This window comes from Leptonotus elevatus, chromosome 2 (assembly GCF_054856555.1).
Source record: "Leptonotus elevatus isolate MCC_2025b chromosome 2, RoL_Lele_1.0, whole genome shotgun sequence".
Classification (NCBI taxonomy): Eukaryota; Metazoa; Chordata; class Actinopteri; order Syngnathiformes; family Syngnathidae; genus Leptonotus; species Leptonotus elevatus.
This window is the reverse complement of record NC_141240.1, coordinates 4,735,891-4,757,809: the sequence shown is the minus strand read 5'-3', so window position 1 is coordinate 4,757,809 and position 21,919 is coordinate 4,735,891. Positions and strand designations below refer to the sequence as shown.

The 21,919-nt window shown below is 38.4% G+C and overlaps 3 protein-coding genes across 6 annotated transcripts in view; 2 read left to right on the top strand and 1 right to left on the bottom strand.

Annotated features, from left to right (window-relative positions):
• creb3l1 (cAMP responsive element binding protein 3-like 1) overlaps window positions 1–6,817 on the top strand; it is a 34,598-nt gene extending 27,781 nt beyond the window's left edge. The window contains exons 10-13 of the mRNA XM_086069980.1: window positions 38–140; window positions 211–349; window positions 4,943–5,105; window positions 5,201–6,817. Coding sequence (XP_085926106.1) covers window positions 38–140; window positions 211–349; window positions 4,943–5,105; window positions 5,201–5,237 — 442 coding nt within the window. The 3' untranslated portion in view covers window positions 5,238–6,817. The remainder of the gene's footprint in view (window positions 1–37; window positions 141–210; window positions 350–4,942; window positions 5,106–5,200) is intronic.
• On the bottom strand, window positions 4,738–8,691 carry harbi1 (harbinger transposase derived 1). The gene is made up of 6 exons (XM_086069981.1): window positions 8,658–8,691; window positions 8,122–8,287; window positions 7,836–8,038; window positions 7,470–7,765; window positions 7,208–7,383; window positions 4,738–7,108 (listed from the first exon to the last, which is right to left on the bottom strand). The coding sequence occupies exons 2-6, from the start codon at window positions 8,284–8,286 to the stop codon at window positions 6,908–6,910; spliced, it is 1,041 nt and encodes a 346-aa protein (XP_085926107.1). The 5' UTR covers window position 8,287; window positions 8,658–8,691; the 3' UTR covers window positions 4,738–6,907.
• A 199-nt stretch (window positions 8,692–8,890) lies between these two features.
• atg13 (ATG13 autophagy related 13 homolog (S. cerevisiae)) lies at window positions 8,891–21,899 on the top strand. 4 transcript variants are annotated; one of them, XM_086069995.1, is made up of 18 exons: window positions 8,891–9,064; window positions 9,457–9,537; window positions 9,657–9,737; window positions 10,625–10,744; window positions 11,660–11,706; window positions 12,174–12,314; window positions 12,411–12,451; window positions 12,586–12,682; window positions 12,779–12,886; window positions 13,101–13,152; window positions 16,357–16,455; window positions 16,625–16,708; window positions 16,780–16,889; window positions 16,991–17,117; window positions 18,873–18,947; window positions 19,025–19,132; window positions 19,199–19,330; window positions 19,957–21,899. In XM_086069995.1, the coding sequence occupies exons 2-18, from the start codon at window positions 9,469–9,471 to the stop codon at window positions 20,032–20,034; spliced, it is 1,569 nt and encodes a 522-aa protein (XP_085926121.1). In that variant the 5' UTR covers window positions 8,891–9,064; window positions 9,457–9,468; the 3' UTR covers window positions 20,035–21,899. The 4 variants fall into 4 exon arrangements, with proteins under 4 accessions (XP_085926121.1, XP_085926120.1, XP_085926123.1 ...); XM_086069994.1 differs by having other exon boundaries at window positions 13,101–13,191; XM_086069997.1 differs by lacking the exon at window positions 16,357–16,455.
• Window positions 21,900–21,919: the final 20 nt, after the last annotated feature.

The window sequence follows — 21,919 nt, the reverse complement described above, 5'->3', positions numbered from 1 at the left end:
AAATAAAGTAGGCGAACTATCCCTTGTGTGTGTGCAGAACACTTCTCCAGCAGCTCCAGAAACTCCAGTCGCTTATTTCAGGGAAAGTTGTCCCACGCACTTGTAAAATGGCCTCAACTCAAACAGGGACATGCCTCATGGTAAGTGCGGCTGCTTGTATTCTCCTTCCGTGGATTTTTAATGTACATAAATTGTGTTCTCTCTGTGCAGATGATGGCATTGTGTTTTGTCCTGGTGTTGGGCTCCTTTTCTCCGTGCCTCTCCTTCATCACCCATGCGTCTTCTTCCTCCTTACATACGTCTCCCCCTCTGTCTCCCCAGTCAGAGGACCTATACACCACCAGTAAGGGTATGTTGCCTCTCAAGTAATAGTATCTTTCATTTACAACTCACAACAACAATAAACAATAATAACAACAATAAATGTGGGTTGATAAGTAAGTGTTAAGAGGGCAATATCTGTCTTGACCAATGAGAAGCGCTGGCTGTACTGTCGGCAATAATTTTTTAAGGTGGGAATCGTTGACTGTCTCACGATTCGATTCAGATTTTTGGGTCTGCGATTCAATTCACAATCGATTTTTGATTCAGAAAGATTTTTGATTCAAACTGATTTGATTGACAATTATTTCTGCTTATATTTATAGCTGTGCAAAGAATCGTCATGATCTACTCCAGTCTAACTCGCTAATGTTAATTAGCGCGCTACTCGCTGCACTTTTATCATTCAAAAGAACGGCTATTCATACAAAACGCTTCAGGAATATATACAGAGAAGCATCTTAACATTACTCACCGGCATATGCTCTTTCTACGCTGCAAAAAAACAACTTTTATTGGCATAAATTGATTGTGACTTTTTCCTTCTACTCTCTAATGTGTCTACAACTTAACAGTGTATCAAAACGTGCGAAACCACACTGCCCCTAAGTGGCCAAATCGTGTACAACATGAACAGCACTCCCAAATAAAGGCACACACAAACCAGGGCAAGAAAATATAAAATAATTGAAATAAAATCGATGTTGGGACATTTAAAATCGATTCTCAATCGTACTAAATGAGAATCGCAATTCTTATCACAATCGATTTTTGGGCACACCTCTAATAATTATGTACATATTTAAGAATAATTACTTCTTTTTTTTTATAATACCTTATGTGTCCCCCTCATTCCATGTTTTTTTTCTTTTTTGAATAATAATGAAATGAAAATTGTAAGTAGTAGGAGTAGGGCATGTGTTCAGTAGGACCATCAAAAAATATTCAAGAATTAAAAAAATTACAGTACATTTATTCATATTCACACATGTGTTAGTTGATACTGTCTTAAAATTTCTGGAGCCATGCAACTGATACTTTAGTTGACCAAATATTCTTGGACGCTAATTTTTACACACACCCCCGATGGTGGTCACGAAACATAAAAAAACATATTTTATCACATTAACTCTTTGACCGCCATAAACGTTATAAAACGTTTAGCATAAACCTACGGAAGGGCGCCGAGGACGTTAAAAGACGTTCACTATGTTTTTTTTGTTTTTTTTTGGAAACGGGTGGAGGAAAGCCTTGGGCAGCTGTGCTGAAAGTATCAGGCAGATCTGGTTAGTATAATGACTCGTTTTGGCCCCTAGATGGCAGCGATGACTCTCTTTGCACAAGGTTGGATGGGCCGCCCACCGTGGGCGTCAGTAGAAGACATGAGGCGGAGCTAGAGTGTTGAGGGGACAATGGCTGATGAAGCCACAATGGCAACCGGTTGCAAGCAGCTCACGCTTGAGCATTTTTTTCAAAGACGGAAAGCATCGATCAATACTAAAAAGCGCATTGATGTCGACGATGATGATGACTCCGAGCTTGACGCCAAAGTTGGAAGCCTTGACGCGACCATTATGATCACGTAGTAAGCCTCACCGGCTAAGCGCGGCTAGCGCTGCTAACGCCGGAAAACGCGCACAATAACCGACCGGGTACTTCTACACAATCGGACATTCGATCGGGCAATGAAGAGTTGTCGAAAAGCATCGACCAATGCATTGATGATGATGATGATGATGGTGAATCCCGAGGTTGACGCCACAGTTGGACGCGGCCTTTATTCTCACGTCATAAAGCATCACCGGCTAGCTCTGCTAACGCCGGAGCTGCACATGCGGACATTTTGTCGGACAATGAAGAGTACCCCGAGTCCAATGCATATTCATCGGAGGAGCGGGTACAGTCTGATCACGGAGAAGACACTGTTTCTGGACTACGATGCCACCATGAATGGAGGGGATAAAATGGATCAGAACATCTTTTACCACCCGGTATAGCAACTGAAGGACATGAGGAAGCCAGACGTAACACCACCGTAACGTAACCGTAGCATGATCCTGATATTAGGCTTGATGGCAACACACACTGCAGTATATACATGCTATTCCCCGGAAAAAACGGCCTGCAAGAAAGTGGAGCTTTTGCACGCGAAGAGGCAATCTGTTGTTCTGCTGTTGCGTCTCCTTGCACGCAGGGGAGAAAAAACAAAAAGAAAAACTGTCGTTGAAACATCCACATATTTGTAAATAGCACCACAGTTGCACACATTTGTAAATAGTTTGCCAAATTGTTGTCAAATTGTTACACTGTTGAATGTAAATAAACGTATTTTGCTATCAAAAAACACTTTTTCATTCTTGGTGGTAGTGTTTTATAGAAGTAAAGCACTATTTAGGTGTTTGTGGCATCATTCATGGACAAAAAGAAGTGTAAAATTCACTAGAATGCATGAAATAATATCGTTTCACTAAAAGCTTGATTTCTCCGTATTTGAGTCCAAAACAAGCGAAATCGGGTGAAACTAACCATTTTCTATTGTTGATTACTAAAGAACGGAATAAGGTAGAAACAAACTTTCTTTTTCTGATGAAAGATGAAAGTCCAATCTTTCATTTGGTAGTATGTGTGTTTCCATAGTCCAAACAGAACATTTTCTGTGGACCTTGAAAGATCAGTCAAAATGCTTAAATCGGCTGGCACTGACGGCATCCCTTTTCTGAAAACGTCTGGCAGTCAAAGAGTTAAAAAACTGTAACTAACTGAAACTACATCTTACATTTACAAAACTACCTAAAACTAACTAATTATGGTGAAAATGTCTTTAGTTTTTGTCTTTGCAGTAAATTGGCCACCACCCAAGAAGTTTTCAAGAAAATGTATTAAAAATATATTTAAAAAAATAAATAAAAAACATGTTGCCACAGGATATACCTCATGTAATGAGGGTTAGGGTTAGGGTTAGAAAAGAGTTAAAAAAATATTTTATCACATAAAAAAATTTTTTTTATCACATGGCCCATGACGATCTATTACATTCACACCATAGCACGCAAACGGTACGGCCGAAAAGTCATTGTTTATTCACAGTCATGGTTTCAATAAATAAAATGCACACATATCCAGAATCCTACTCAACACATTCATAATACAAGCGGGAACAAACCAAAGCAAAAATAAGCGTTTAGAATTGTCAGAATTAAGAGATTTGTGTGCTGTTGTGCTTTTTAAATATGATTTGAATGAATGAGCCATTGTTAACAGCATGCAAAAATGGCATGAACCATCTCAGTCTGTGACAATTACTAACTCTGATTGACTGTTAGCTAATAAATGCAAATCAGTGCATGAGATAGAAGTAGACTCTGAAAAAAGCAAAGCAGCGGCAAAGAAAATGGCATTATCTAGAAAATTAAGCTCAGCAAAACATTGCTTTTTACTTGGACTTATTCCTACTGCTTGATTATGAATGTGATGAGTGTTGTTCTGGATAGGTGTGCACTTAATTTAATAAAACACTGACTGTGAGTGTTAAGATTAGGGATGTTTGATACCACTTTTTTTTAGACCGATACTGATACTCAAATTTTCACTACTCGCCGATACCGATACCAAGTGTCGATGCCATTAGTAGGCCTACTTATGATACATAAAATTTCAACAACAAAAAAACAATGACAGCTATTTTTTACGACATATATATCCCAACTATAGCATATGTCCTTAAAATTGAATGAAATTAATGGCAATTATATATTTTTTCAATTCGGTCATAAAAATCATTTTGCATAGAGCACACAATAAAATTAATTTAAAAAAAATCATAAATAAGATGAAACAAATAATCCAGTGGTCAGAAAAAAAGTCCCAATCAAAATATGTGCATGTACAACTTATTTTAGGAGGAATAGAGTGAAGTGCAAAGAATTCAATTCAATACAATAGGGCTTCAAGTAATTTAGTAATATCTACCGTGTTAGGAATTCCTCAAGCTATTTAGTGTGTAATGTTTAATTGTATATTTTTGAAATGCATGCTTTTATTTTGGAAGGCTGCTCTGTATAGGAATTAGTATACATAAAACCCAAAGGGAAACGAAAAAGCCACATTACAAATATAATGTAGTGCGTATAAGAGCTATAATTAGCGTCTGCAGGCCCCTAACGGCACCATTCTATTTTTAGTACCGCAGCTCCAACGATGTTAATGCGGCAATTAAGAACGCTACAAGCCTAACGAGACAATTAAACACGGCGAAGTTACATGAGCTACAAACATACATGAACCACAGATATAGGTGATATTACTCACAAAAAGAGTACTTAAAAAAACCTAGTATCTCAAAAAATAAGCATAAACAACATGTCGAGCTTGAAGTCGCATTCCATGCAGTGAGACACCAATGTCACCTTGTGCGTCTTCAGTTCCTATCAACATTGAGGCAATCTTTTATTGGTTTTACATGCAAGTGCAAATTTAAAAAAAAACGAAGCTATGTAATTCACCTTCACAATTTTCAGACATGAAAGGCTGTATTTTACTACATTTTTTTAAACACTTATTGATACCGTTCAAGACAACTAAATGACAGTCAGCTGTGTGTGTGTGTCTGTGTGTATTGCAGTCCGCTCCCGCAGCTTACTCTTCTTTGACGAAGAGTCTCCAGTGGAGGAAACCCCTGCAACGTTACTAGTGGGGAGGCTGCGGTCACAAAACCACATCCAGACAAGCCGCCACACAGCTGATGTGCACAGGAACCAGACAAGCTGGCCCAAGTCGGACCACAGGTGCGATTATACATCTCCAAGCTCAAAAGTAGTGCACGCCACAAGTCGCTATACGTTGACCAGCACTTACAATGATGTCTTCTTTGTCCCCTCAGAGAAACGAAACCAAACGACGGTTCAGGAATTTTTTGACAGACAGCCCTTCCGACTCCAGCTGACCCTCCCTCAAACTTCACGGCCCCCCTCACCCCCACGGCACATATTATATATATGTAGTGTATATATATCAATATGAAGATCTCACATTGTTACATGGAATTAATGACCTCATTCTATGTAAGCACACATTGACCTCCACTGTTGCATTCTACTTCATCATGTGCATCCCACTGGCATCTTAAGTGTTGCCACTAACATGTTTCAAAGTAGACATGCTCGTGTTCTCCTACACAGGAAGTGCCTTCCACTCGGCCCGATATGATAAGAGTTAACAATGCCAACTTTCGACCACACAAATGGAATGTCTTGATCACAGTTCATCAATTCATTTGTGTCTGTGAAAGCTTTGTGAGGTCTAACTCGGCAACCAAGAGGGTTCCACTTGACCTGAATTAATTTTGCAACCCAAAAAATTCTACACTCGTATTTTCCTATTGAAGAGTTCTGACAGGAGAGTGGGAAACATGACAAAATATTTTTATGGAATATAAACTTGTGTGTGTATATATGTAGTTGCAGCATTAAAAAAATTAGCATATTTAAATTATGCAACAAAAAATATTAAATGTACTATTTTAAAGTTTAGTTTATATATTATTGCCTTGTTTTTTTAAATAATGTTATAAAAGTATAAAAACGACAATAATATTGCTTTATAATATATTCCTCGCATCAAAAAAGAGCATATTTATTTTATGCAACAAAAAAAAAAGCAATGACGTGTTTACTATTGGGATTGTGTAAAGATTTAGATGGTGGTGTGTAGTTCATGTACTGTTCTGTGGGTTGTCTTTTTGCTGTAATTCTGTCTTATGTTTCACGACTATTGCTCAAAAATCACCCTTTTTTTCCTTTTTCTTCAAATGTGCGCAACAGTAACATCAGGGCAAAAATGACAAACTTTGATCGACTCCAATTTAGCACAAACTGGATTTAAAATATTTTGGAATTTAAGTAAAATAAACGCTTGTGTGTACGTATTTATTGCTGTTTGTAGAAATGTGTATATATATCGAACTACAGTCCCAGATGTGAAACACCACTACCATCTTCAAATGAAGTTGAGGTAAAAAATAATAATAATAATCTTTACTCAAGTTCTGTTTGTGTAAAAAAATATATAATAATAATAATGATTACAGTATGTAGATTCTTGACCATTGGGATGATCGTTCTCTATATCCATCCATTGTATTTGGTTTGATTGGCCCACAAAATTTTGTCACGGTTGCCTCAGCAATGTCAAAGCATTAGTGTACATAAATGATGTGGAGTTGTAAATACGGATCTCCTTGGTGGATTGTAACATTGCCTGTGGAAATATGATGAATATGGATGGATGGAGGGTTCGGTCACTTTTTCCAAACCTTGAAAACAATTAAACTAAATTGTTTGGAAAAAGTTGGGTTACAAATACTTGAGAAAGTAAATCAAGTAATGTTCACAAAGGATTGTTGTTGTACAGTGTCTTGCATGTCCGTCCATATATGCCTACAATATTAGTGTAGTCCGTAGAGTAGAAACAAGCAAAATATAAAAAATCTGCATCAGCATCACTGTCTCTTGACTTTCTTTCTTGACAAGTCCACCCTACGTGAGCGCCACTTGCTCTTGAGCAAAGCCCTGCGTAGTTAAGGCACGCATTAGCTGAAGTGTTTGAGGATGAGCTGTTTGCGCAACTCCTCAGCCTGAACATCACGGTCCTCTGGTCTATGCTCCAGAGTTTCAGGTTGCTCTGGGGGGTCCGTCCTTTCCAGAGTCCAGGCATCTAATCCTGACTGCAGGGAGGCGTTGTGGAGAACACAACAAGCTAACACGATGGATGCACTCCTTTCTGGTGAGTACTGCACAGAGCAGATGACAACAGAGGATTAGTTAGTGAATTGTGCATGTCAGAAAAATACTGTGCGTTCACTTTCTCAATGTTACTAGAAGTGAAGCACCTGCAAGTATCCTTTGGTGCCATCTAAACATCTGAATCTAGTCTGGATGGCGCGAAATGTTGTATCCACAATTTCATGCGTAGCCGAGTGAGCAAGATTGTATCCGAACTCTGCAGGGGATTCAGGGCACTCCACCGGGGTCATCAACCACTTCCTTAAAGGATAACGGCTGTCACCTAACAAGCAGAAAGCCTTAGGCATCTTTTTCACCATCAATGAACTCATCTTTCAGATATTACATGGCGATACAAACAATTCTCACCCAGCAAATAGCCCTCCTCAGTTTTCTGCAGTTCTTTATAAAGGGCAGATCTTTCCAGAACATCTACACCTTTGAGCCTACCGGGCCAGTGAGTTTCTGCGCTGAGTAACAAGCCTCGGGCATCGCAAACAAGCTGACAGCCGATGGAGTGAAATCCCTTTGTGTTCACGTATGATGAGTCTTCACTGTTCGGAGCCTTGATGGCAACCTGAACACAGTCCAGCACTCCAAGAACGCCCGTCAATCCCGCTACCCTATGGAACTCTTGGAAGTTCTCCTCTCGGATCATGGTCTCTCTGCGCAAGAAACACCATTCTTCTTTAGACATCATTGCAGCAAGAAATACGTCTTCAATTATTTATTTACCTGTTCAGTGTAATGAATTGAGGCGCTTTCTCAACCAGAGCTTTGGTCACATTGGAAACACATCTGGACATGGATGCTTGGCTGATTCCAATAGTATCTCCCATTGATGTCTGGAAAGAGCCTGATGTGTAGAAGCCCAACGCGGCCAGTACCTGGACCTCAGGACTGATGGCTCTAGATCTCTGTGTGCGTCTACAGAGGGACTGGAACATAACAGGAACACCAAATACTGTGGTAGCTTTCAGAAAGATCTGATGGTACCCTTGAAAGCGCAAGATATGTTTACCTCTCTGAGTAACTCTACCAAGTAGAGGATGAACTCTCTGGGGAAGCCAAACTGTGTGAGGAGGAAGGCGTCTGATACAGAGCCCACGTCAAAGCGGTCCAATGTCTTGTGACCACGGCCATGCAACAGTAGATCACAGTCCAAAACGGCTATTGAGATCGCCATGCTGTGTGTAATAATAACAAATACTTATATTGTAATATATATAAATTAACGTTTAGTGTATTAAAACGTCAACCATCGTTTAATTTGACTGTTTATACAAACGTATATAATCTATATATAAATAAACTTTACCTCGTTTCTTAAAGGACACATTTTTTTGTCGAATCAGATGTTAACATTAGCTTAACAACCAAATGAATTGAAACCAACGTGCTAACTCAAGACAATACATCTCAAATTAAGTCGTAGCCTACGTGTAAGAGAAAAACAAGCTCACGATCGGTCTACAATACGTACATACAATATCAGACATAATGAAACACAATGCACATGAACGATAAAATAATGCATTTTTTGTTTTTGCTATTTACCTTCTCGGCCAACCAACTACGTCTACCAAGAAAAAGTGTCTGACCGCACTGGTTCTTAGATTCGGCAAAAAAAACAACAACAACTATGCTTTGTATATATCACTTTTAAAGGTATAATCAGGCTTCATTTATGTCTAGAACGTCATAGAATAAAACAGCCAAATTATTCTTTCTAGTTTTCTTTTTTATATACTGTCACACAAATTTCGCGAAAGTGCCATTGTGAAAGCGTTGCTATCTAAACACGTCGACATGGGGAAGATAAACAGAAATATTGCACAGCTGCTGTTGAGATTATTTACATCAGAATTGGTCTTATTCGTGATTCTGGAAAACTGAATCGAAGGTCCTATTTATTGAACTGATTTGTACCTCACCAAAGCCGCGTTGCTAAAGGAAAAGCTCATGTAGGTTTGCTTTTTGTGGTAGAGTTAAAGTGCGCGGTGCCCAGCTAGCTTGTTGGACAGCCTAGCATTAGCCTTGTACTAATGATTCATCAGTTCCTTTGATGGAGAACCTATTTACTACATTTACAACATGATATAGTGTACGTTGCAAAGTGCCCTTCAATTGATTACATTGTCGATTCATTTCTATACAGTTGATAAATTGGCATCGTAATAACGACGCAGAGGCCGCATTGGCTTGACCTATACGTATTTGTTGCTGTTTGGTTTTTAAGCTACAGTTCCACATGTTCCTTTAGGACACTACTGTAGTATTAACGTGATGATGTTTGCTACTTGTTGTTATTTATGCTTTTTAGACAGCTTCAATATATGCTCATGCTCGATTGCAGGGTCGTAACAACATGGACAGTGACCTGAATCCCCAGGATAAAAAAGACTTGGATAAGTTCGTTAAGTTCTTTGCCTTAAAGGTGAGAAGATGGTTGATAATATATTATAATGACATTTTTCTTTGTAACTGTAAAAATAAATTGTGCATTTCATGATTATGTTCAACAACAGTTTTAATGTATTGTTGATGTATTTGTAGACTGTTCAGGTGATAGTCCAGGCTCGCCTTGGTGAGAAGATATGTACTCGCTCGTCTTCATCCCCAACTGGCTCTGATTGGGTAACTAAAATGTTTGGTTATTTTTAAATTGCACATATGTAAAGTTTTTATCTTATGTACAAGTCTCTGGTGTGCAGGAATGTAAAAAGTTGCATTGAAATATTGGAGCAAGCGCTGCCTCCAACAGCACAAGAGGATCATATCATGTAACCTCAGCTATAAAACTTAGGTTTAAGTTTTTCTTTTTATCTTAAAAAGTCATAATCCTGTGTCACATTGTAGACAAAGGCGAAACTGTAAAACTAATTGCGTTGCTCGACATGTGCAATGACAAAAAAATACCATTCCATATGTATTTATTATACAGTGGCAATGTTTTTTGTTTTTTAAACAAATCTTTTGAACTAATCTTTGTAACTGATTCTAATTATTCAGTACACTCAAAACACTGCCCACTACGCCCTGCATGCTCATAGTTCGAACAGATATTTTTTTAACAAAAATAATAATTGTGTTGGGTTTTTTGGAGAGCCACCCCTATTTTTCATAGAAAATTATTAGCAGTTTATCTGTGTATTTTTGTTTTGGTTGATGTTTCTTTTGCCCACAATGCTATAATTATATAACCTCATCACTCATTTGTTATTTGTGGGCTGGCCCAGTCCCAAACCCCCACATATAGCAGCGGTCCACACAAGTAGCCACTTGCTAGCTCCACCATATGTAAACTTACATAGAACATTATACAGGCAGGTGGGGTGAGCAGTGGTATCCTTTGTTTATTGAATGTCGGAGACTTATTGAGATACCTGAAAATTACTCAAAATGTAAACAAACCCAAAAACTATTTTAAAAGTGATTGTTTTGTTGAGTTCAACTAAAAGTTGGTTTGGATTGCGTGTCTTTCATTTCATTCATTTTAAGTGTAAGTGTAATTTATTTTGCAGTTTAATGTAGCAATCAAAGACATCCCAGAAGTGACCCATGAAGCCAAGAAAATTTTGGCTGGACAACTTCCAGGCGTCGGACACTCAATGTGCGTGGAGATCTCCCTCAAGACTTCAGAGGTAAAACCCTCATTTCTAAAGTGCGTTGATTTAAAGTTAAAGAGTCAGTCATGTAGCTATTTTTTAATGCAACTTTTTATGCACCCGTACTATTCTGACTCGCTCGCTAAAAATACCCAACTGCATAGAACCAAAAAATACACGATGTCCAAAAGTTCTATTGGTTGAATATGTGAGAAATAGATACAAATATAGCAAGAAATGCAGCACAATTGAAAATTGTGCAATATCACAGATCATCCCTGACACCTTTGACACTCCCCATTCGTGTATAGTAACTTCTATGTATGATTTTACAGCCCTATATACAATTCCAATAGTATAACTTATTTATTGCTTCTTGGTGTAAAGACAGTGAACAAATTCATCTTGAGGCCAGCAGCCAGCCAGAGGACTTATAAGAGAATTGGTATACTGTAGGTTTAGTGTAGGTACAGTCATTTCTGGACTACAAGCCGCTACTTTTTTCACTTGCATTCGACCCTGCGGTTAATACAAAGGTGCGGCTTATCTAGCAGATCACAATGGGGCACACTATAAAGGAAGCGCAAGAGCGTCAGGCAGAGCAAAACAAACCAAGCGAGCCCAAATACAGTAGGAGAGACAGAACGAGAGCGAGACAATTTGCGCCCTCATTATGGAAAAGAAAGTAGCATGAACCCGGTGCGGTAACATTAAAACACCTGCGGCCTACAGTCGGGTGCGGCTTATATGTGTAACAAACTCGAGTATTCCCCAACTTTAGCTAGCACGGCTTATTGTCAGGTGCGCCTTGTAGTCCAGAAATTACTGTAGGTTAATGGAGACATCAAACTTGTGAATCCTGATTCAGGGCAAAAATTAAAAACATTTAACTGATGCTATTCAAGAGCGGACCTGCTCTACTGGACAATCATCTGCCTCTCTTTCATCCAGGGGGACTCAATGGAGTTAGAGACTTGGTGCCTGGAGATGAATGAAAAGTAAGCTATTGGTTTTTTCTTACAAATGTAGGTAAAAAAAGGCAAAATTAATTTAAAGAAATGAAATACAGTATTTTGAACTTATTCCACGCCCCCCACTAATGTGTAGTGCTCAAACATGGTGATTCATAATAGCATGCTAGGATGGAAGTAAACAGTTATGATAAATAGAACGCATATCACCAGTTAGGAGGCGACCAGCAGCATTTTACACCAACTGAAGCCACTGAGGGAGGGTGCTGGCTGACTCCAAAATAGAGTGTGCAACAGTAATCCAGCCAATATGTAACAAAGGCATGGGTTACTGTTTCTAGTTGCTGTTGAGAAAGGAGGGGCTTGAAATTGGCCATCTGCACATAGGGCCAATAAGGCCAATTCTCAATCGTTATTGGACGCTTGGACCTGAAATTTGAATGTAGCCATAAAATGCAGAAACATGACGAGTCAAAATGTTTTTTCTTCTGTAGGTGTGATAAGGACATAAAAGTGTCGTATACCGTGTACGACCGCCTGTCTGTCCTTCTGAAATCTCTGCTGGCCATCACTAGAGTAACGCCTGCCTACAAATTGTCCAGAAAACAGGGACATGACTATGTGATATTATACAGGTGTGTTACCTCGCTTTCTCATCACTTTTCACCCAACGTTCCGTCTGCTCATTGTTTGTGCCTTTTTTTTTCTCTTTTTCTTTTTTTTTGGTCAAGGGTCTATTTTGGAGACGTTCAGATGAGAGGATTAGGAGAAGGTAGTTATTATTTGGTTGTAGGTGGTAACGATCCCCTTTCCCACCATAAGACAAATAATATGCATGGTTTTTCTTACTGTCCAAAACTTCAATAGCTTACACAATCAAGCCATTACTTTTTTTTTTTTTTTAAGGTTTCCAGACGGTGCGTATTGGTGTTGTGGGAACCCCTATTGGCACTGTCACACTTTCTTGTGCCTATCGCACCAACCTGGCTTTAATGTCCAGCAGGTAGGTAACATCTGCTGTGCCTTTTGACACTTCATACTGTAGCTGTCTCCACAGTGAATGTGTTGCCTTTTGAACAAATGCATCTTGGTCTTGCAGACAGTTTGAGCGGTCTACACCCATCATGGGGATCATTGTGGACCACTTTGTGGATCCTCCTTGTGGCAGCCAGCGACCTGTAAACATGGGTCAGCCCTGCAACTACAGGTACCCAAAGCACAAGTCAAACCATGGCACATATTTTACATTAAAAAAAAAATCATAGCACACCACCAACAAAAAATGTCAGAAAAAGTATAATGAAATAATGTTTATGTTTCAATTTCCTCACAAAGACTACTACTTAGTGTAAAATGTAGACCTGTTTATTTGAACATAAAGCTGATACGAGAATTGAAGAAAAATTATAATTATCCCACAGAGCACCGGATGATGATGGAGAAGCATTTGCAGGGGTTCAGGATTCACAGGAGGTTTGCACTACTTCCTTCTCCACTTCCCCGCCCTCTCAGGTAGGGTGACACGCCCCCTTTTCACTTAGCATAAAGCACAGTATGAAGAGACTATAAACTGCAACGTTTTCCTCCAGCTTTAACCGCTGCTGCTTATTTTCAAGATTTCCCTGATTCAACAAGCACCGCGTTCTCATCTGTTCTACTCATCACAATTCTCTCTCGATAGATAGATAGATAGATAGATAGATAGATAGATAGATAGATAGATAGATAGATAGATTTGCTATCAAGCACAATATGTTATTTTTAAACAAAATATACAATAGTTGGTATATTAAGAAACATGTCCCATAATGAATAAATAAATGAATTCATAAATAATTAAATGAATACTAACATTCTTCTTCTGTTTTTAGTATTCTTAGTAAGTCGCTGTCCCATCATTTATGTTGTCCTTGGGGCTAACTAGTACCCACAGGCACCATTATTCATTCATTTTTAGTAGGGATGGTCAAATAGCGATACCAGGTATCGGTATCAGATCGACACCAGGACACATTTTACGGTATCAGTACTCGCGACGGATATCAATACTGGTATCAGCCCCCGCTCTTGTGGCCGTTTTTCGGTCAGGAACTAAAGGCAAGGCAAGTTTATTTGTATAGCTTATTTCATACACAAGGCAACTCGATGTGCTTTACACAAGGAAAAACAACACCTATAAGCATCAACAAACACAGTAGTTAACAGAGGAAAAAAGAGAAAACAAAAGTAGGTTACAAAATGTACTAAAAGAACATACATTGACAATGTTAAAACATTAGACAGCAAACTTTAAAAACAAATGAACGTAATGAAATAAAAAATAATAATAATTAAAAGGGAAATAACATGATTTTAAACTGTTTAAAATACCTTAATTAAAGATATGCTAAAAAAACAAAGTGTTCAACCCAGATTACAAGCTAGATCTCAGAGTCCTGCTGGGTTTTTATTCAATCAGCATTTCTTGAATATGTTCAGGACCTAAACCATTCAGCGATTTATAGACCAGTAACAGAATTTTGAAATTGATTCTAGAGCTGACTGGGTGCCTTAAGGACTAGAGTGATATGATCTGATCTCTTTGTTTTGGTCAGAACTCGAGATGCAGCGTTCTAAATGAGCTGCAATTGTCTGATGTTCTTTTGAGAGGGTCCAGTCAGAAGACCGTTACAGTAATCGAGTCTGCTGGAGATAAAAGCATGGATACGCTTCTCTTGGTTTGCTTGTAGCATGCAGTCCTTCAGTCTGGATGTTTTTCAGCTGGTAAAAGGCTGTCTTAGTAATTTATTTGATATGATTGCTGGAAGTCAGGTCTGAGTCTATTAGCACCCCAAGATTTCGAACGTGATTCTTGGTTTCTAAAGACAGTGAGTGACTCAAGGTGTTTTCTAACAGCAATCCTCTTTTCTTTACTGCCGAAAACAATGACCTCCATTTTGTTTTGGTGTAGCTAAAGGAAATTTTAGTTGATCCAGTTGTTAATTTGCTTTAGTGAGTGACACAATGCGTTAATTGAACTGCTGTAATTTGGGGACATTGATAAATACAGTTGTGTGTCATCTGCATAACTATGATAGTCAACATTGGCGTTCTGAAGCATTTGACCCAAAGGTCACATATACAGACTGAACAACAGGGGTCCAAGGACTGACCCTTGAGGGACCCCACGTCATGACCATTTGATCAGATTCAAAATTTTCAATGGTCACAAAGTAACTCCTTTCCTCCAAGTAGTTTTGAGATAGGTCTATAATTTGCTAGCAGAGAGACATCCAGTGTTCTCTTTTTTTAGAATGGGCTTGACGCCGGCTACTTTCAGAGATATAGGAAGCTCACCTGATTGAAGTGTGCAGTTGGTTATTTGCTGTAAATCAATTTGAAACAGATTTCACAATAGTTTTGAAAAAGCCAGAAGGTATAGAGTCAAGACAACTAAAGGCTGAAATGGTTATTTTGCATTCATTGAGCGCCACAGGCGGCTCCGGTAAGAGAAGCACATAAGTCTTCAGTTGTACTCAACAATTTAATTAGCTCTGAAGTGCAGACAGATCTTTGTATATTATATAGTATATCGTCATTGACTACTGCACTGCTATGAGATGAATGACGGAGAATGTGAAACAGGAAACGGAAATACAGAGCAGCCTTCCAAATTAAAAGCATGGATTTCAAAACAAGATTTAATTAAACATCACACTAAACAGCTTGAGGAATTCTTAACATGGTAGATACTACTAAATTACCTGAAACACTATTGTAATGAATTGAATTATTTGCACTTCACTGTGTTCCTTTAAAGGAAGTTGTACAACCACATATTTTAATTGGGACTTTTTTTCCCCCTGGCCACTGGATTATTTGTTTTATTTTATATATCTATTTTTTAAATCCTTTTTATTGTGTGCTCTATGCAAAATTACTTTTATGAGTAAAGTGAACAAATATAACTGCCATTAATTTCAAGCAATTTTAAGGAAATTTGCTATAATTGGGATGTATAGGTCTTTAAAAAAAAATCTGTCATTGTTTTTTGTGTGGAAATTTTATGTATCTTAAGTACTAATGGTATCGGCGAGTACTGAAGATTTGAGTATCGAATATCAATATCGGTCTAAAAAAAAGTGTTATCGAACGTCCCTAATTTTTAGTGCCATCCATGCTACTCAACATGGCAGAAATGCACCCATGCTGGAGTTAGCGCAATTGCTTAATCTCACTGGTTTCCTTCCATCCCTTCTCTGTGTAGAGTGTGTATAACTGCTCAGCCAGTCAACTTTTAAAGTCCCCTCAAAAAAGAAAAGTAAAATTCATTACTGGTGATGGACATTTATATTATTTATCGAAACCTTGGACTTGTAAGCAAACCTGTGGTAAGTTGCCAAACCCGTATTCGGACCATGCCCATCACAAGTATCTACTCCTTGGGCGTTAAAAAATAAGAAAAAAGGCCTGCTGGAGTTCAGTTTGCTGACTGTCTACTTTTTGCTAACATCATCAATCAACTCTACCTGTGTGACACTACTGCCACTGTCAGTCGACATCATATTACACAGTATGTGTAATAAAGCAATGTACTCCAAAGATTTTACGGGCCTCTTTTCTATACTTCCTTGCTTGTTCTTGATTTCACATTATTTTGTCTTTTTCCTTCCTTCCTGCCATTGGACGGCTTTTCAGTGCATCTGTACGCTGAGTCCTTCTCCTTCTAAACTGTGTAAGGGCCTTCCTCTGGACAATCCACAGTTTCCGCTGGTTCCCGGTCTTGTCACTCACACTGTGAGTCTCCACTGGCACACCTTTTGCTTTTGTTTGACGGCAGTCTGCTTACACTTTTGCCCTTTCCATCACTGTTGACTAACAACTAACCAACAAGCCCAATTGATCCACACTGATTTTGGACAAGATCATTCATGACATCTGTTCTCCTTTCTGTGTGCAAATGCAGCTGTATGCCTCTAGGCTATCCTACCAACCTCCTCTTCTAGCAGGAACTACTGAGCTTTGCCACACTGCTGCCAATCCAAACCAGGTAATAATCGGACTGGTAAATAAAAGATGTGGACAAGTTCAAGACAAACATTGAAATGTTCTGCTCTTCAGACACTGCATGCTGGGAAGGACGACGGGGTTCTGTTGCATCCAGCGCAGCCCTATCACGGCGCTGATGCACATCTGACAGTGGAGCACATGGCCAACACGCCTGGCAGCGGGTAATTGTACCTTGATATCATTGCACAAATGAAATGTTCAGATGATGCCATTCTTTTAGAAGCTGTTTGGTGTTGGCCTCATATGTTGTGTCTTTTCCCAGTGGAGACGACGACATTTTGTCTCACAGCGCGGAGGGCAGGAGGAGTGCTTCTCCCTGCGACCCAGTCGAGTCTCTTAATGCATTCACCAGGAAAGTTGGAGCCTTTGTCAACAAACCCCATACACGAGTACGGTATTTAACAAGTCAAATCACATGATTATTAGGGATGTAACGATGCATCGAAAATCGATTTAATATCGATGTAAACTGCTTAACCCTTTCGGACCCATAGATGATTGCAGTGGACATGACATATTTGCGTGTCTCAACTAATAAAAATGCATAATTTGGATGATGTCAACACTTCTGGTTTATGATTGGATCCTAGCTAACCGATCACAAGTTGATTTGCATGATGTTCATGTTAAAAATGTTACATATAAGCTTGGTAAGTTTATAACACGTTACAGCCATACTATCCTGGCATCCACTATATCAAATAACATGACCCCCCCCCCCCAAAAAAATTTTTTTCTCTATGTTGTTCTTATGTGGGAAAAGAGTCAAAATCAGTAAAAATACATAAATAACTTAATATTTGCCCAACAGGAAAAAAATGCAGGGCTGAAGGGGTTAAAATGTGCATTGATGTAAAAAAATAAAAGCATCGATTCACAGCGCCATGTTAGCTGTTATGCCTTTCGCAGTTTTTCATCGTTTTTAGCTGGACCCTTTTTGGGGACGGACACGTTTAGCGGATATCCAGTATTGTTTGGCGTGTCTTTGTAGACGCCAGTAAAAACATGGTTATATCTTTGTAAGTAATCAATTTAATGTGTTAAGTTTTGTAAGTGGCTCCTCGTTTATTTAATAAGGCAATTTATCGTCTTTGTGTTGATTGCCTGTGGCTGTACACTGGGTGAAATATGTGTCGCTGATGTAGTGTCTTATTCGTCCAGTAGAGGGCATCGTTGGTGCACTTGTTGCAGAGACATCAGTTTAGTCTTTGTCATTTGATTTGATTTGTCTCAAACAAGTATGGCAATAAAGACATAATAAAGGAATTAAAAAAAGAAGCAAAACACAAATCCTCGACAAAGCTTCTAGAGCTTCATTCTTCATACTATCTGTCTCGCTGCACAAAGCTGAGAACATGTTGCGAGGACAAAATATTATCCTTAACCACAAAGCACTGATAAGACAAAAATGTAGTTAAACAGTCAAAATGATTAGTTATTTTTCAAGGTTCTTTTTAAATATATAAAGTTAGAAAAAGTTAATGTTTGTAACACGGACAATATGTAGATGTTAAAATTAAAAATATATTTTTGTTATCCCCCTAAAAATCGATTCAAATCAAAAATCGGGAATCAAATTGAACCGGGCTTGAGTGAATCGTTACATATCTAATTATACATAATGATGCAGTGGATATAAAAGTCAACACACCTTTGTTCCAATGCCAGGTTTTGGGGATAGTGAAAATGTAAAAAATGTGACCAAAATACATCCTTTCACAACTTTTTCCACCATTCTGACCTATAACCTGTAAAACAAGGGCATATGGGGGAAAAACTTGGAGCGGGGAAATAAAAGTAACCAACAGAGGTTGTGATTGCATAAGTGTGCATACCCTCCTGAAACACGGTGGCTTTGTCAAGGTTGATGAAATTACGAGCAGTTCCATCAAACATCTGTGGGGCGATCTGAAGAGCATATTTGGAGCATTTTCAATCAAAGTTGTAGAGGTTATAGGTTCCAGTAATAGTGGAAAAGCTTTTTAAATGGATGATCTTGTTCCCTTTTTGTTAAACCACAAAACAATATGTTAACAGGGGTGTGTAGACTTTTCATGTGTTAAAAAACCTTGACTTTCTTTTCCATATTAATATTTTTCTTTGCATACTATCACCACTAAATACTCCTCCTGGTATGATTTTAGCGATCAGCCACAATGGACCTGCCATTTGCTGCGTTTGCTCCTAGAGGCCTCGACTCCGAGGACAATGATCCGATGGTAAGTGTGGTTGTCGTGGCTTCACTTTGCATTGACTACTGATGATCTCATTGCATGCATGTGTGTGTGCGTGTCAGGTCCATCCTCCAGATTCTCCTTCCCAAATGTCCCCTCTGCAGGCCAGCCTCCACTCCCAGGACTCAGAGGGCTCGGGGCAGCAGGATGACTTTGTCATGGTCGACTTTGTACGTCATCTCAACTCTTCTTGAGAAGCACTGTATTTTCCTCTGACCGATGTTTCATGTTCTCAGCGGCCAGCTTTCTCCAAAGATGACTTGTTGCCGATGGATTTAGGAACGTTCTACAGGGAGTTTCAGAACCCTCCGCAACTGGCCAGCCTCTCGCTTCACATCAGTTCACAGTCCATGGCTGATGATCTCGTAGTATGTTTTTGTTTTTACCATTAGATGACAAATACGGAGGGACCAAAACTGCCAAAATTAAATTACTAAATAGTGAAAATAAAAACAGATAAAATTTATATATATATATATATATATATATATATATATATATATATATATATATATATATATATATATATATATATATATATCCCCAAGTAAATACAAGTAAAACAAATAAGATTAAAAAAATAAAAATGTCAAAATATGTATACAAAAATATGTAGAATTAAATGTAAAATGAAAACACTGCTCTCACATGCATTTTATTTAAGTCAAACCCAAGACATGCTTAACAAACATTTCAACTTGACAGCGCATCTGCAGCATGAAATTAATGTGAGAGCAGAGGATTTTTATTTGAATGAGTTAATTTTATTATATATTTTTATATGAATTTTTACTTTTATTTATTTAGGGACATATTTATATTTTACTGTTTTTATTTCGATTTATATTTTTTGTATTTAATTTTTGAATTTTTTTAAATCCGTTTTTAATTTCACTTTTCATTTTTTTACATTTATTTTTGTATTTTTTGGCAGTTTTGGTCTTCCAGAGACAAAAAGTTGTAAGTTGCCACTAACAGCAAGGTGTGTGTGCAGGACTCGCTGCCAGAGAAACTGGCCATCTACGAGAAAAACATTGACGAGTTTGACGCCTTCGTGGATATGCTCCAATAGAGAACATCAGCGAGCAAGAAGTTATCAGCTGTTTCGCAAGTCCCAACAATGTCAAAGTTTCTTTTCATCCCCAAGCTTGTACAGAATATTCACTGTAAATTATACAACTTCTGACACTGGCACGCACACGGGTCCTGCTTGAAATATTGATATTGAGACAAAACACTGATAAATAAGCATCCATACAGATAAAAGCATGTCCACTTAAATGTACACAAAGTGAAAATCAGGGGTGCAACCTGCTAGAATAACCTTGAGAATGCATTTACCATCACCCACTAACAAGCTGCTTAAATAGTTCAGTCTTAAGCAGAGGAGACTTTCCACTTCACTCAAGCTCCAATTTCCCAGCTGGTCTGTGGATTTATGTAAAGTGTATCGCCATACAAATTTCCACAGTGGCGTTGTACAGATGAATCAACAAATTCAGCAGCCGCACCCCAAAAGGTAGTTCCAAGCTATCCGTTTTAAATGTCTCAAACATCTTAAAAGTAGTTTAGGGATGGGCAACTTATATGCAAGAGGGGGCCACATAGAACTTCTTAAACCAGGGGCCTCATTTATAAAACTAGCTACATGAGAACGTGCCTATAAAAGTACTCTGAACAAAACCCAAACTTCCCATAAAGAGAGAAAAAAAATTTGTGTTTTATAAAATCATCCGTACATACTCATACGCAAAAATTTCTCTTTAGAAATACCGCATGATCCCAAGCTGTGTGTGCAGGACAGTCCATGCCCTTCCCCGGTCAAAGTCCACCCCCACCCCCATATTTGGCAATGCAAATAAACTTCTTCATGGATTTGCGTATTCATAAAGGAGCACGGTTGGCAAAAAAGAAAACAATGGACGGAAAGGCAAGAAAGAAGGTGAATTTTACCACGATGTACATTGAAACCCTCATTGGAGGTCGAGTCACGGAAGGTCATGCTTTGAGGGAGCCACAGCTCCAGAAAAAAAAAAGCAAGCTGGCCGAGTGGCAGCTTGTTGCCAATTCTGTAAATCCTATATGTGCTGCAGCGCACAGTGGCAGAAAAAAAGTGGTCTGACACAAAAGTAAATATAAGAAATTAAGTTTTTTTTTTTTTGCTAGAGGCAAAAATTAGGCGATCAATAGGCCCATCATTGTTATCATTTGTAGTATTATTCCCCAAAGTGTTGCTTATGGACATTTATCCAACTTCCACAGCTGTGTGGATTGTATTTTGAATGTTTATGGCAGACTTTATTTAGCTAGTTCAGTTTATTTTCTACATAAAGCTCCATAGTAAATGTTTGTACTAGACATTTTATTATTATTTTTTTTTTAAATCATGGACAGCATAAAACTGCTGAGCAGCAAATGAACTGTACTGGTACATTTTCCCCACACAAAAAACAATCCAATGTTTTGTCCTGTATATCATTCCAAATCTGCAAAAAAAAAAAAAAAATAGAATAAAGCCTATCCTCGTAGTATAGTGCAAGTAAGCCATCTAGTGGTGACATTACAAGTTAAAACTACAGTCAACCATTGCAGATTGCACTTAAGGTTCGGCACCCGTGGACTTGCCGGTAGTATATTTTATTTTTGGTATTTCCCCAATTCCCACCAGCTCTTCACGGAAAACAATGAACTGCTTATAAATGTTTTCTGCATATTTTGAGTTTGTAAATACATGTTTTGTTTTAAATTAATCAGCGTGGTCAGAGGCCATATGCGCCAGTTGGTTGCCCATCCCTTAAGTAGATTGTGAGGCTGCTGTACCAATTTTATTTTCTGTTGGTGTTGAAAGTTTCCAGGAAGGTTCAAGTCACATGTTCTGGTTGAAAGCTTTAAATGTAAACTTTGCTTGATGCCGAAATAAAAAGCATGTTGAAATGAGTCCGATTAACCATGTAAAG

What these genes read in the sequence shown, in the direction of transcription:
- harbi1 (XM_086069981.1), bottom strand. Translation starts at nt 8,286, where the DNA reads ATGGCGATCTCAATAGCCGTTTTGGACTGTGATCTACTGTTGCATGGC. An exon ending in TGAGGAGGGCTATTTGCTGG is followed by an intron (nt 7,384 to 7,469) that starts GTGAGAATTGTT and finishes TCTGCTTGTTAG; the next exon opens with GTGACAGCCGTTATCCTTTA. An exon ending in GCACCAAAGGATACTTGCAG is followed by an intron (nt 7,109 to 7,207) that starts GTGCTTCACTTC and finishes TGCTCTGTGCAG; the next exon opens with TACTCACCAGAAAGGAGTGC.
- atg13 (XM_086069994.1), top strand. Translation starts at nt 9,469, where the DNA reads ATGGACAGTGACCTGAATCCCCAGGATAAAAAAGACTTGGATAAGTTC. An exon ending in TCTCCCTCAAGACTTCAGAG is followed by an intron (nt 10,745 to 11,659) that starts GTAAAACCCTCA and finishes TCTTTCATCCAG; the next exon opens with GGGGACTCAATGGAGTTAGA. An exon ending in GATGAGAGGATTAGGAGAAG is followed by an intron (nt 12,452 to 12,585) that starts GTAGTTATTATT and finishes TTTTTTTTTAAG; the next exon opens with GTTTCCAGACGGTGCGTATT.